This window comes from Sinocyclocheilus rhinocerous, unplaced genomic scaffold, assembly GCF_001515625.1.
Source record: "Sinocyclocheilus rhinocerous isolate Xijiao unplaced genomic scaffold, SAMN03320098_v1.1 scaffold5898, whole genome shotgun sequence".
In the NCBI taxonomy this organism is placed as follows: domain Eukaryota; kingdom Metazoa; phylum Chordata; class Actinopteri; order Cypriniformes; family Cyprinidae; genus Sinocyclocheilus; species Sinocyclocheilus rhinocerous.
In genome coordinates, this window is record NW_015656642.1 from 312,261 (window position 1) to 324,986 (window position 12,726).

The 12,726-nt window shown below is 37.5% G+C and overlaps 1 protein-coding gene across 2 annotated transcripts in view; it reads left to right on the forward strand.

Moving 5' to 3' along the window:
* The window catches only part of acap2b (ArfGAP with coiled-coil, ankyrin repeat and PH domains 2b), a 27,278-nt gene extending 15,230 nt beyond the window's left edge, over window positions 1–12,048 (forward strand). For both annotated transcript variants that reach the window (XM_016528567.1, XM_016528565.1), the window contains 6 exons: window positions 1,987–2,040; window positions 3,181–3,239; window positions 4,617–4,800; window positions 6,264–6,308; window positions 6,400–6,495; window positions 11,413–12,048. In XM_016528567.1, the coding sequence (XP_016384053.1) occupies window positions 1,987–2,040; window positions 3,181–3,239; window positions 4,617–4,800; window positions 6,264–6,308; window positions 6,400–6,495; window positions 11,413–11,577 (603 nt within the window). In that variant the 3' untranslated portion in view covers window positions 11,578–12,048. The remainder of the gene's footprint in view (window positions 1–1,986; window positions 2,041–3,180; window positions 3,240–4,616; window positions 4,801–6,263; window positions 6,309–6,399; window positions 6,496–11,412) is intronic.
* The last annotated feature ends 678 nt before the right edge of the window (window positions 12,049–12,726 follow it).

Sequence of the window (12,726 nt, forward strand, 5' to 3'; positions counted from 1 at the left end):
ATTAATCCCACCTAACATTAAAGTTTTTAAATATACTTTTATATTGCAATAATTTCAAATTCAATCTTCAAATTAATGTACAAAAAATATAAAGACAGTATATTTTTTTATATTTGTTCAATGGCATCTTTTTTATGACTGAAGGCCAGTATCAATGAGACCAATACTGATTTCTCTATAAAAGGCCCCCCCCCAATATTTAACCATTGACTATAGCCATTCAACATTGCGGTATAATTGAGAGCTATTAATTTGAACATTTATTAGACTTTAAAAAATAACTTCTAATTTATTTTTTCACATAAACCCATTATAATAAATGTCATATTTACGTGTGCCCTTCAGCAGAAATTGAAATTGAAGTTATCAAACACTAAATTCTAAATTAAATATAGATGAATCATTCTTAAATCTATAAAAGTTATTTTTTTCTCTTTTTTTTTTAATTTTCTTTGTCCACAGCAGCTGGTTATTAGGTTATTTTGGCTGTTATTTCTTTAAGAGCTGCCGCTGCTGAACGTGACGCGGATCTGACATGCATCATATTTTCTCTCAACTCTTTTTACCTTTTCTGACCCACTTCAGCTCTTAAAGTCTCTATTAATGAGCTGACGAGTTGAATCGGGTGTGTTAGATGAGGGAGACAGTGCTGGGCTGCTCCTGGACAGTTTTGAAAACCATTTCAGAGACATGTTCTTAAATGTGACTCATATAAAATATATTACATGCATGCACAGTTTTAAGGCAGCTTTAATCGCCTTTTGGTAACTTCATGACGTAACTGACCACGACATTGCATGCACGTAGATTAATTCGCGCTTTGATATTAAAGGATACAGGCTACAGCGTGCGCCGGCGCCTTTGTGCGTGCAATTGAAGAGCACGCGCTGCGAGCACAGTACCGTTTCTGCGCTTGAGTTTTAAAGTATTTTGTCGCACTGCGCCGCTCGCGTCCGGTAGACAGGGTGTATTTAACTTTCTTATTTAGGCTACTTTCTTGTTTAACTGTATTATTTCTTTGGTATTTATTTTAGTGTTTTGCAGGCTGCATATTCGCTGACTGAAGTGCTAAAATCAACATGAGCTGACGAGTTAAATCGGGTGTGATGAGTGAGACAGTGCTGGTCTGCTCCTGGACAGTTTTGAAAACCATTTCAGAGACATGTTCTTAAATGTGACTCATATAAAATATATTACATGCATGCACAGTTTTAAGGCAGCTTTAATCGCCTTTTTGGTAACTTCATGACTTAACTGACACGTAGATGCACACGTAGGTGCACTGACATGCACGTAGATTATTTCGCTCTTTGATATGAAATGATAAAGGCTACAGCACACCGGTGTCTTTGTGCGTGCAATTGAAGCGCACGCGCTGCGAGAACAGTACCGTTTCCGCGCTCGCTTGACTCGCGCCTGGCACTGAAGTGAAGAGGAGCGCACGTCTGAAACGTCTCCCGTTCTCAGTCGTTCTGCGACTAAATAAATGCACTTCTTGTCAAGAGAAAAAGTGACAGAAGCAGCAGTTGTGAGTGGGGTGGCCAACACTAGCCCCGCCCTTGCGTTAATTGCGTGAAATATTTTTAACGTGTTAAACTGAAAAAATTAATCGCCTGCGTTAACGCGCTAATTTTAGTTTTGAGTTGTTTTATGTTGTTTTTGTTTTGTTGTTTTTTTTTGTTTGTTTTGAATCGTTTTACTTTTTTGTTTTTGTTTTGTGCTGTTTTTTGTGCTGTTTTGATTTGTTTTATTTTAGTTTTTGTTTGTATGTTTTTTTTTTGAGTTTTATGTTTGTTTTTTTTTGTTTGTTTTTTTTTGTTTTGTTTTGGTCAAATGTGACTTTGACACATTTTTTAAAAGATTTAGCTTAGTATTTTGTGCATTTGTGATAAATAACCAGATGTGTTTTATTAATATTTTTTCCCCTGTTATTTGTAGTCTTGACTCTTTGCTGGCCCTGTGTAAAGTTCTCTCATTTCTTCACAGTCCAGCCTGAGCAAGTTTGCAGAGAATCTTCAAGAGATGATCAACTATCACACAGTAAGAAAATATGGGCAAAAAGCTTTTGCCGTATTGCATTATTGTTTATGACTTCTCCTTTTTTCTTTTTTTGTCATGTTTGCGTGTGTATTGCGTTGCTAATGATAATGCCTGCAAACATGTGAAATCATACTTGTGTAGCTACGAATTGAGCTTACGTTCATTTCATACGTTCAGTTTTTATCCCTATAATATAAAGGATGATTCTGTAGTCCTCGTGGCTCTACAGCGCTGCTGTTGTCTCACACTGTTTTAAACTGGAGCTCTATGAGTCAGTGTTTAAGGCTGTGGTGAGGTCAAAGTCCTCATGAGCAAGAACTAAGCGCATGATCTTTAAAGCACAAATGCATCTTGACTTATTTAATCCAACGCACACTTGATCTAATTCACACTGCCCTAAAATGTCTAAAAACACAGTTTATGCCTTTAAAGTTGAAATATGTCAAAAAGTTGTGATAATAGTACACTGAACTGCATTTATGTTGCTTATGGTTTTGGTTTTGTAGACAAATGTACATTGTACCTGCATATGACTTTCTTTAAAAAAAGAAAGAAAAAAAATTGAAATCTAAATTCTAAATACTTTTTTGGCAAACAAATACATAAATAAGCATATTTATATTTGCAAATGTTTTATCTGTTTATTTATTTATTTATTTATTTCTAATAACAAATCCAAGTATGTCGAGACTTTGCAGTAGTATTTAGTTCACGTATAAAATATGTTGACGTGGTAATAGCAGTGACTTTGATATTAACGTTATACAGAAAACTTACACATTAATTGAGTGTGGTATTTCAGAAATAACTTTGATATTTTGACAACCATAATATACTTTTAATGTTATTTAATGCAAAAAATAAATAAATAAAAATTATATATATATATATATACATATACATACAAATTATAGAGCATTGATGCATCATGGTAGTATTGTCATTATGATGACTAAATACATTAGTTACATTAATACTAAGTAATTAATAATTAATAGTAAATAGTAATAGTAAAGTTGTTTTGCTGCTTTACATGAAAAATATGGGGAAAATATGGTGAATTGTAATTAAAATAGTTTCAGTCTTCATTTTCTTTATGGTAATTCCTTATTTTATTTTTATTTTTTTATTTATTTGCAGATTTTATTTGACCAAGCACAACGATCAATCAAATCACAGCTCCAGACATTCATTCGAGAGTGAGTATCATAAAGTTATATGTTGTTTTGTCAATTAACATGAGTCCGATCTCTTAATTATTAGTTTAGTAAAATTCTAAATGAATAAAATTTAAAATTGTATGTTAAAGGGTTAGTTCACCTAAAAATGAAAATTAGCCTGTGTTTTACTCACCCTCAAAGCATCCTAGGTGTATGTGACGTTCTTCTTTCAGACGAATCCAGTCGGAGTTATATTAAAAATGGTCCTGGCCCCTCCAAGCCTTACAATGGGGGTAAGCGGGTGTTGGTTGTCAACAGTTCAGAAGACGTGAAATAAAGCGTGCGCATTCATAATAAAACGTCCCTCACATGGCTGCGGGGGGTGAATAAAGGCCTCCTGTAGTGAATCCATGCATTTTTGTAATAAATATCCATATTTCAAACGTAATAAACACTTTTTTTCTCACTTCCGCTGACTGTGGTATGCAGAAGTCATTCCGGCGGATGACGTATGCGTCGTGCGCGCGACTCTGAGAAATGCAGGAGCAATGGAAACAAAGTTTCCTTACTTTAGCAAAGGAAAACCAGTCTTCTCTTGGCTTATATCGAAATCCTCCGACATTTTTCTTTACAAATCCTCGTTTTGTGCTTCTAATTCGTAACCGGCATTTTGTTTTGTTGTCTCTCCGCGTTCGTCACTTATAACTCATCACTCAATGCCGACGTGCTACGACATCCGCCGGAACGACTTCCGCGTATGACAGAATACCAGAAGTGAGAGAAAAGTGATTAATACGTTTGAAATATGGATATTTATCTTACAAAAATGCATGGAATCGCTACAGGAGGCCTTTATTCACCCCCCGGAGACGTGTGAGGGAGGTTTTATTACGGATGCACGCACTTTATTTCACGTCTTCTGAACTGTTGACAACAAACACCTGCTTACCCCCACTGAAAGGCTTGGAGGGGCCAGGACAATTTTTAATATAACTCCGATTGGATTCATCTTTGATTGTAGAGTTTTTAAGAGCTGATGTCAACATCTAGAGTAGCCTATTAAAAGATTTATTTGCTGATATGTATTTTACATAATGTGTAAATGTAAAAAAATTCAAGTCCAAGTATCTGTGAGGCCGATATATCGGTTTATCAATTGTGAAAATTATTAAAGCAGTCAGTCCATGCCACATGGATTTTCTTCAGCACCAAAACAACGTATGTTGCGCAATACAACTTTATATGCTGTATTTTTTCATCCATTTTTTGAGTACAGACCATCAGCTTTTACAGCCACCAAACCGATTTATCAGTTCATCAATAGACTCCATACACAAAGCTAAAGCCAGAGTTTATAATGGCACGGTTTCAGCAGTCGTTGAGTGCACATTTAAGGAATGGTATTGCTGTGCGCAGGGACCTTCGGAAATTTAAAGAAGCGAAGAAACAATTTGACAAAGTGAGCGAGGAGAAAGAAGCAGCCCTGTCCAAAAATGCCCAGGCGCCTCGAAACAAACAGCACGAGGTGGAGGAGGCCACCAGCATCCTCATCGCCACGCGCAAGTGCTTCCGCCACATCGTCCTGGACTACGTGCTGCAGGTAAGAGCGCCGAGACCTGTCTGGTGTTAGTTAAATACCGCAGGGTCTCAGGGTTAACCTTTGTACTCAAACAACCTTTGTACAAATTCCTGTGTCATTACATCACAGTCACAAGACGCATGCAATTAATATAGATTTATTGGCATTAATATAGCATTTATGGTTGTTTGCGAGAGAAAGGATGTTTGAAAGAGAAAGAAACTTGATCAGTTCTTGTCACACAATACTTGTGTCCTCTCATTGCTCTTCCTGTGTTCTGTAGAGACCGCACACGCTCAGTTGAAATAATTCCCCTTTGCGAGGTCAGTCTAGCAGCTAGAATTCAAATGACTTGAGCGTAATTACCATAGGTTGACCTTTCTCTCAAAATGATGTGTAGCAGCCCGGAAACTGTTAAATCTCTCCAGTGAGTCCGTAGTCAGTGAGTGTTGTAATGTGTGTGGTTTATAGGCGCTCAGTGTGCAGTGTATTGCGCCCCCTGGTGGCTCAATGAAAGAACTGCTTGTTTCCAGTCAGTTGTGGAAGAATAAAGAATGTGCCGTTTGGGAGTTCAGGAAGCAGATGTGTTAGATTTGATAATGATAATAATTATTGAAGCATTAGTGGTCGCCAGTGTTCATTTTTATAGTTTGTTTTTGTTTGTATGCTTTAGCCAAAGTTCTTGTCTTTTTTTTTCTTTGTCATGTCATATGCATTAAGGGAAGTCGTGGCCTAATGGTTAGAGAGTCGGACTCGTAACCTAAAGGTTGCGGGTTCGAGTCTCGTACCAGCAGGGATTGTAGGTGGGGGGAGGGAATGTACAGCGCTCTCTCCCATCTTCGCTACCACGACTGCCCTAGAGCAAGGCACCGAACCCGCAACTGCTCCCCGTGCGCCGCAGCAAAAAAATGGCTGCCCACTGCTCCGGGTGTGTGTTCACGCTGTGTGTGTGCACTTTGGATGGGATAAATGCAGAGCACTAATTCCAAGTATGGGTCACCATACTTGGCCACATGTCACGTCACTTCACTCACATTATTTATATATCTATTTGGTTTTTCATCATTTTACTGTGATCAAAATTGTATATAATTGTAGTCAGCAAAACATTTTAGTTTAGAATATGTGTGAAGTCAAACCGTGACCAAATTTATGAACGTTTACTTTATTAAACGGTATAAACTGTATATCCAAAATATGTGCACATGAATACATGCATAATATTACTTGTTGTCTTTGTTGTTGTTGTTTGGTGAAGCAAAAAAATAAAAATAAAGTGTGATTTTGTTGACAAAATATTAACTCTGATATTTCCTGTTGGGAAAATCCCAAAATTAATGGTGACCTCTTGGATTTATTGTTTCACTTTTGTTTAAAAAAATGATGTCAGTAAAAAGTACCTGTTCTTTTAAGTAGGGAATTTATTTATTTGTTTGTTTTGTTTTTTCATTTGTTTTGTTTATATTAATATTATTATTTTTCAGATTAATGTGCTGCAGTCCAAGAGACGATCAGAAATCCTCAAATCGGTAAAATATTCTTACTCATGATTTATAATTAAGACTTAAGATTCATATTCTCATGTTAGTTGTATTGTTAAACCTGTCGTCTGTTGTACAGATGCTGTCTTTCATGTACGCACACCTGACCTTCTTCCATCAAGGTTATGATCTCTTCAGTGAACTACAGCCCCTCATGAAACAACTGACCGGACAGGTACCTCACATCTGTCTGTCTGTCTGTCTATCTGTCTAACATACAGTCTGTTTGTTTGTAGGGCTGCACGATAAATTGCATGCAATATTCAATGCGCATCTTGTCAGTAAAGCTGGTTCTGTAATCAGCGGTAAATCTCCATCACATGTGTGCTTTCACATTGAGCAGCATTTACTACACAGAGCCGTTGTTGCAGCCCTATTTGTTTGTCTGTCATGCTATCTATCTATTTATCTCTGTGTGTCTGTCTGCTGTACAATTATCGGTCTGTCGTGCGATCTGTCTGTGTATCATACGATCTGTCTGTCTATCTGTCATGTCTCTCTCTGTCGGTTTGTCTGTCTCCCATACAGTCTGTCTGTCTATAGCGTACAATCAATTTGTCTGTTGTGCCGTCTGTCTGTCGATTGTATGATCTATTGTATGATCAGTGTGTCTGTCTGTCGTACAGTCTATCTGTCTGTCTAGCATATGATATGTCTGTCTCATGTACAGCCTGTCTGTCAAACTGACTGTCTGTCTTTCTGTCTCTGTCTATTGTACGATCTGTCTGTCTGCTATTGTACGATCTATCTGTTTATTGTACGATCTCTCTGTCTGTCTGCTATTGTACGATCTATCTGTTTATTGTACGATCTCTCTGTCTGTCTGCTATTGTACGATCTATCTGTTTATTGTACGATCTCTCTGTCTGTCTGCTATTGTACGATCTATCTGTTTATTGTACGATCTCTCTGTCTGTCTGCTATTGTACGATCTATCTGTTTATTGTACGATCTCTGTCTGTCTGTCTACTATTGTACGATCTATCTGTTTATCGTACGATCTCTGTCTGTCTGTCTACTATTGTACGATCTATCTGTTTATCGTACGATCTCTGTCTGTCTGTCTACTATTGTACGATCTATCTGTTTATCGTACGATCTCTCTGTCTGTCTACTATTGTACGATCTATCTGTTTATCGTACGATCTCTCTGTTTGTCTGTCTACTATTGTACGATCTATCTGTTTATCGTACGATCTCTCTGTCTGTCTTCTATTGTACAATCTTTCTGTTTGTCTGCTATTGTACGATCTATCTGTCTTTCGTACGATCTCACTGTTTGTTTGTTTGTCTGCTATTGTACGATCTATGTTTATCGTACAATCTCTCTGTTTGTCTGTCTACTATTGTACGATCTATCGGTTTATCGTACGATCTCTCTGTTTGTCTGTCTACTATTGTATGATCTATCCGTTTATCGTACGATCTATCTGTTTGTCTACTATTGTACGATCTATCTGTTTATCGTACGATCTCTCTGTTTGTCTGTCTGCTATTGTACGATCTATCTGTTTATCGTACGATCTGTTTGTCTACTATTGTACGATCTATCTGTTTATCGTACGATCTCTCTGTTTGTCTGTCTACTATTGTACGATCTATCTGTTTATCGGACGATCTCTCTGTTTGTCTGTCTACTATTGTATGATCTATCTGTTTATCGTACGATCTCTCTGTCTGTCTACTATTGTATCTGTTTATCGTACGATCTTTGTCTGCTATTGTACGATCGATCTGTTTATCATACGATCTCTGTCTGCTATTGCACGATCTATCTGTTTATCGTACGATCTCTGTCTGCTATTGCACGATCTACCTGTCTGTTGTATGATCTCTCTGTCTCTCTGTCTGTCTGCTATTGTACGATCTATCGGTCTATCGTGCAATCTCTCTGTTTGTCTGTCTGCTATTGTACGATCTATCTGTTTATCATACGACCTCTGTCTGCTATTGCACTATCTATCTGTTTATCGTACGACCTCTGTCTGCTATTGCACTATCTATCTGTTTATCGTACGATCTCTGTCTGCTATTGCACGATCTACCTGTCTGTTGTACGATCTCTCTGTCTCTCTGTCTGTCTGCTATTGTACGATCTATCGGTCTATCGTGCAATCTCTGTTTGTCTGTCTGCTATTATTCGATCTATCTGTTTATCGTACGATCTCTGTCTGCTATTGCACGATCTACCTGTCTGTTGTATGATCTCTCTGTCTCTCTGTCTGTCTGCTATTGTACGATCTATCGGTCTATCGTGCAATCTCTCTGTTTGTCTGTCTGCTATTGTACGATCTATCTGTTTATCATACGATCTCTGTCTGCTATTGCACTATCTATCTGTTTATCGTACGACCTCTGTCTGCTATTGTACGATCTATCGGTCTATCGTGCAATCTCTCTGTTTGTCTGTCTGCTATTATTCGATCTATCTGTTTATCGTACGATCTTTGTCTGCTATTGTACGATCTATCTGTTTATCGTACGATCTCTGTCTGCTATTGCACGATCTATCTGTCTGTTGTACGATCTCTCTGTCTGTCTGTTATTGTACGATCTAGCTGTCTATCGTGCGACCTGTCTGTCTGTCTGTCTGTCTGCTATTGTACGATCTATCTGGCTATCATACAGTCTCTCTGTTTGTCTGTCTGCTATTATATAGTCTGTGTCTATATTGTATGATCTATCTGTCTGTTGTACAGTCTGTTTAAATACAGATCTGTCTATCTATATTTCTACAATTACTAACGGTACTGCATTCATTTATACTAGGCATGTGCCAATACATGCTTCGTATATGTGCCAAATGTGCCAAAGCATGTGCCAAAATAGTTTTGATAAATTAACAGATTTTAACAGAATAATTTCTGTCTCTATGTAAAAGCGGCAGTCTGATTTCTGCACCAAACCAGCATTTTCATTTTCACCCAGGAGAGCTGATGGGCACGTGAATCTTTGTTTCCTGTGGGCAAGAATGTGATGGGATTCTTGAGATGTGTGATTGGCTGCTGCTTACACAGGCCTTGCACTGGAAACAGGAAGTTAAATTGGGTGATTAAAGGGTATTCCCTGTCTGGGAGTTAAGTTGAGTGTGTTTGAGATGGAGTGGACGTGAAATATACAGCACAAGGTTATCAGGATTTGTTTTTTCCGCTGTCTGTTGGACATTATGAAGCTCAAAAGAGTGGAGCAATTATGTCGAGAGGTTTGGAGGAGCTGCTCGCAGGTCTGTGTTTCTGTTCATCATAGACTGCTTATGATACTTTGATATTTTCATTTTAGTTTTGACTGCTTATTTTAAATTATTTTTGACATTTCAGAATAACTGTCTATGAAATAACACAGTATGGGTATTAGCTATATAGTGACCATAAATAAACTAAATGAATGAAAAAATCGAATAAATAATAATATTAAAATAAAATGAAATAGTTTTGTAAAGTAATTCATACTTTTCTAAAATGTATAGGTGCTTCGTAAGTGTTTCTTACTTTTTTATAATCTGTCTGTGCTGTACTGAAAAAGCTTGTCCAAAAATAGCAGTATCATAGTTGTAACTTTTAGTCATATTAATGCAGCTCATGATTGATTCATGCTCACAGGTTTTGTCAGGTGGTCAGTCTTTGTCAAGCACCTCTCAAGAGTGGAAACTTGAGGTTGTAACCGCGACAGAGAAAAACATTTCCCATCAGATATTATCAGCCGAGCATCTGCCCGCCTCTTTCCTGGCGGATCAAAACAAAGCGCTCGACCCAAATACCTCACGTGTGCTTTTATGTGACTTGTTTCCATGCATGATACGAGGTGATGGATGATCGCTCTCTGTATCTGAACAAATACAGTGTAAAGAGAGTCTATTACAGTTCCTTTCCTCAACTTCCCCTATAGAAAAGAAACATAAGTGGTGTATTCTAAGGCAAGTTTCACTAGTATTATTGGTTTTGCATAGGGTTAGTGATTTGAATAGGCCCTTAAATACTAGTTACTAAAAGTTGATAAAAAAAGCTGATATAAAATCTTAAGTAATTTGAACACGTCCTAATGATGACAATCAGTGTTCCTGATTGTGACTATGAGCCTCTTAATTTTCTCACAATTTCTGCCTGATGAAATAGAGCTTAGCTTAACCATAAAAATGTAATTTAATTATGAAAATGCACATTTTATTACATGGCTTTTCCAGGTCTAGAAATCACACTTTTAAAATTACACTTTCTCATTTTTCCAGGTTTTCCAAGATTCCTGGTTCTTTAAAAGGAATCGGCAGTTGTTGAGCGGATAAATTAAAATGAGAAATATCTTGACGTTGAGCTGTTTTAATGCTTGTCTTGTTTTAAATAATTTTAAGTCATCTTGAGACCAACTGTTGCAGTCTTGACGGGTTTTTCTATTTAATAAAGCATGATCTGATGAGGTTGTTGAATAGAAAGTGATTGGATGTCTATATGCAATGGGAATTTATATGGAAATAGATTGTGAAATCACCAGTTTCATTTCACACGTCGGTTCTAGAGGTACTTCATCTACTGGATCATGATAACATCCATTTATATATCAATATTAAAGACCTAAACTTGGTAATAATCCACAGTTTAACAGTTGGATTGACGAAGTCCTTCACTGTAGTGGAATATTCCCATAAATAAGTTTGGATTTGGTGATCAGAAATGAGTTTTACTGTTAAAAGCGCTCGAATTTGTTTAGAAGTGTGTAGTGTTGGTGAAGCAGTGTATTATGGTCCATCATCATCGTGGGATATGGGAAAATAATGAGGCAAGAGTGGTTTTCCGTCCAGATGTAGGAAACCAGACCATCTTCAGATCACATGACTTTGTGTTTGAAGTGGTTTTTCATTGGCAGCAATGCCTTTAGTTATTCCAGTTTTATAAAGTTCGGTACTGTTGGGTAAAGACGGCGTCTCGCTAGCAGTCTTGAAAACGTTCTTTGCCTTTAATTAATTAATAATTTTTTTTAAATAAAGCAGAATTTTTAAAATGGAATATGCACCTGCTTCCAAATGACTCTGACTCCAGATTTCTCTTCCTGTCTTCACGCATGCAAACATCTGTAAGCCGTTTTCATGTCTGTCTTTCAGCTGGATCAGCTGGTGATGGACTCCACAAAAGAAAGGAAGGATATGGAGATGAAACACTCAACTATTCAACAGAAGGTACTCCAAACATTAATGACCCACAAACCCCAGGCCATCGCACACTGTACAGGGCCAGTCAGAAAATATTCATTGTTTAGAGCAACATGAGGCTTTGCAGCACACTGATGAAAGCTGAAACCAAGAAACAAAATCATGTTGAAACAGAATATCCTTCCCTACTCTCCTCTCCTCAGGGTTTGAGCTTTAGAAATGATCTAAAGTACACAAAGTGAAGTTTTTGCCTGATATACTGTGCACAGGTTTATGAATAAACAGTCAAAGTAATAAAGTTGCTGTTATTACAGTAGAGCCGTTCATCTTTCGGTAGATTAAGACCGAATCCTCACCCATGGCACGTGCAAGTGTGTTTTATGTAGTAGTAGGGTTGTGAGGATAGCAAGATTTCAGTAGTCAATACCAATTCTGCTGAAATGTCATTATTCTTACCACAGCAGTTTACAGTACATTGGCTAGTGCTTTAAAAATTGTGTAAATGTGCAAATTACCCCTAAAGGTGCAGTGTCGTTTTCCTTTGCATGGTGAAATCGAGAATTTCAACCAATTGAACCCCATTCAACAGAACTGAACACAAGTGGAAAGCCACATCGCACGTTTTTCTGTGAAATTGATAATTGTGAGGGTCTTCTGGTGGCAAAATTTGGTAATTATCAATTTTGCCAAAAATTTCATCATGTGGATTTCAAATTTGGTTCATATTTGTTAATCATTGAACGGTTTGCCGCGTTATCCCATAGAAAGCAGATTGGTTTTGAAGATGTAGGGGTGTGCGATATTTATCATCTACGATTATATCGTAATTGTTGTTTTAACGATGTGCGAGCTGACATTATCGAGTATGTCACTCACTTTGCAAAAAACAAACAAAAACACATCGGTCCAAAAGCATTCACTGTGTGATGAAGCCTATTGGAATGCAGTTAGAATTAGGGTTGTGACGGTGAGGAAATTTTCCCACCGGTTAATCGACGAGTGACAACACCGGTAATACCAGTATCACCGTTGGGGTGGGGTGTTAGTTCGTTTGAGTTTCCCTCTTTTCCCTCGCTTTCAAATGGCTTGTAAAAGTGCCGTGCAAATTTTACTTTCACTTTCAAATTAGCGGCAACTGCCGCAATTCGGCATCAAGCAATTGTTCGTTTGAGTTTTCCCTCTTTTCCTCGGATTTCTTGGCTTTCAAATAGCTTGAAAAAGCGCCGTGCGCGTTTTACTTTCACTTTCAAATTAGGGGCAATTCGG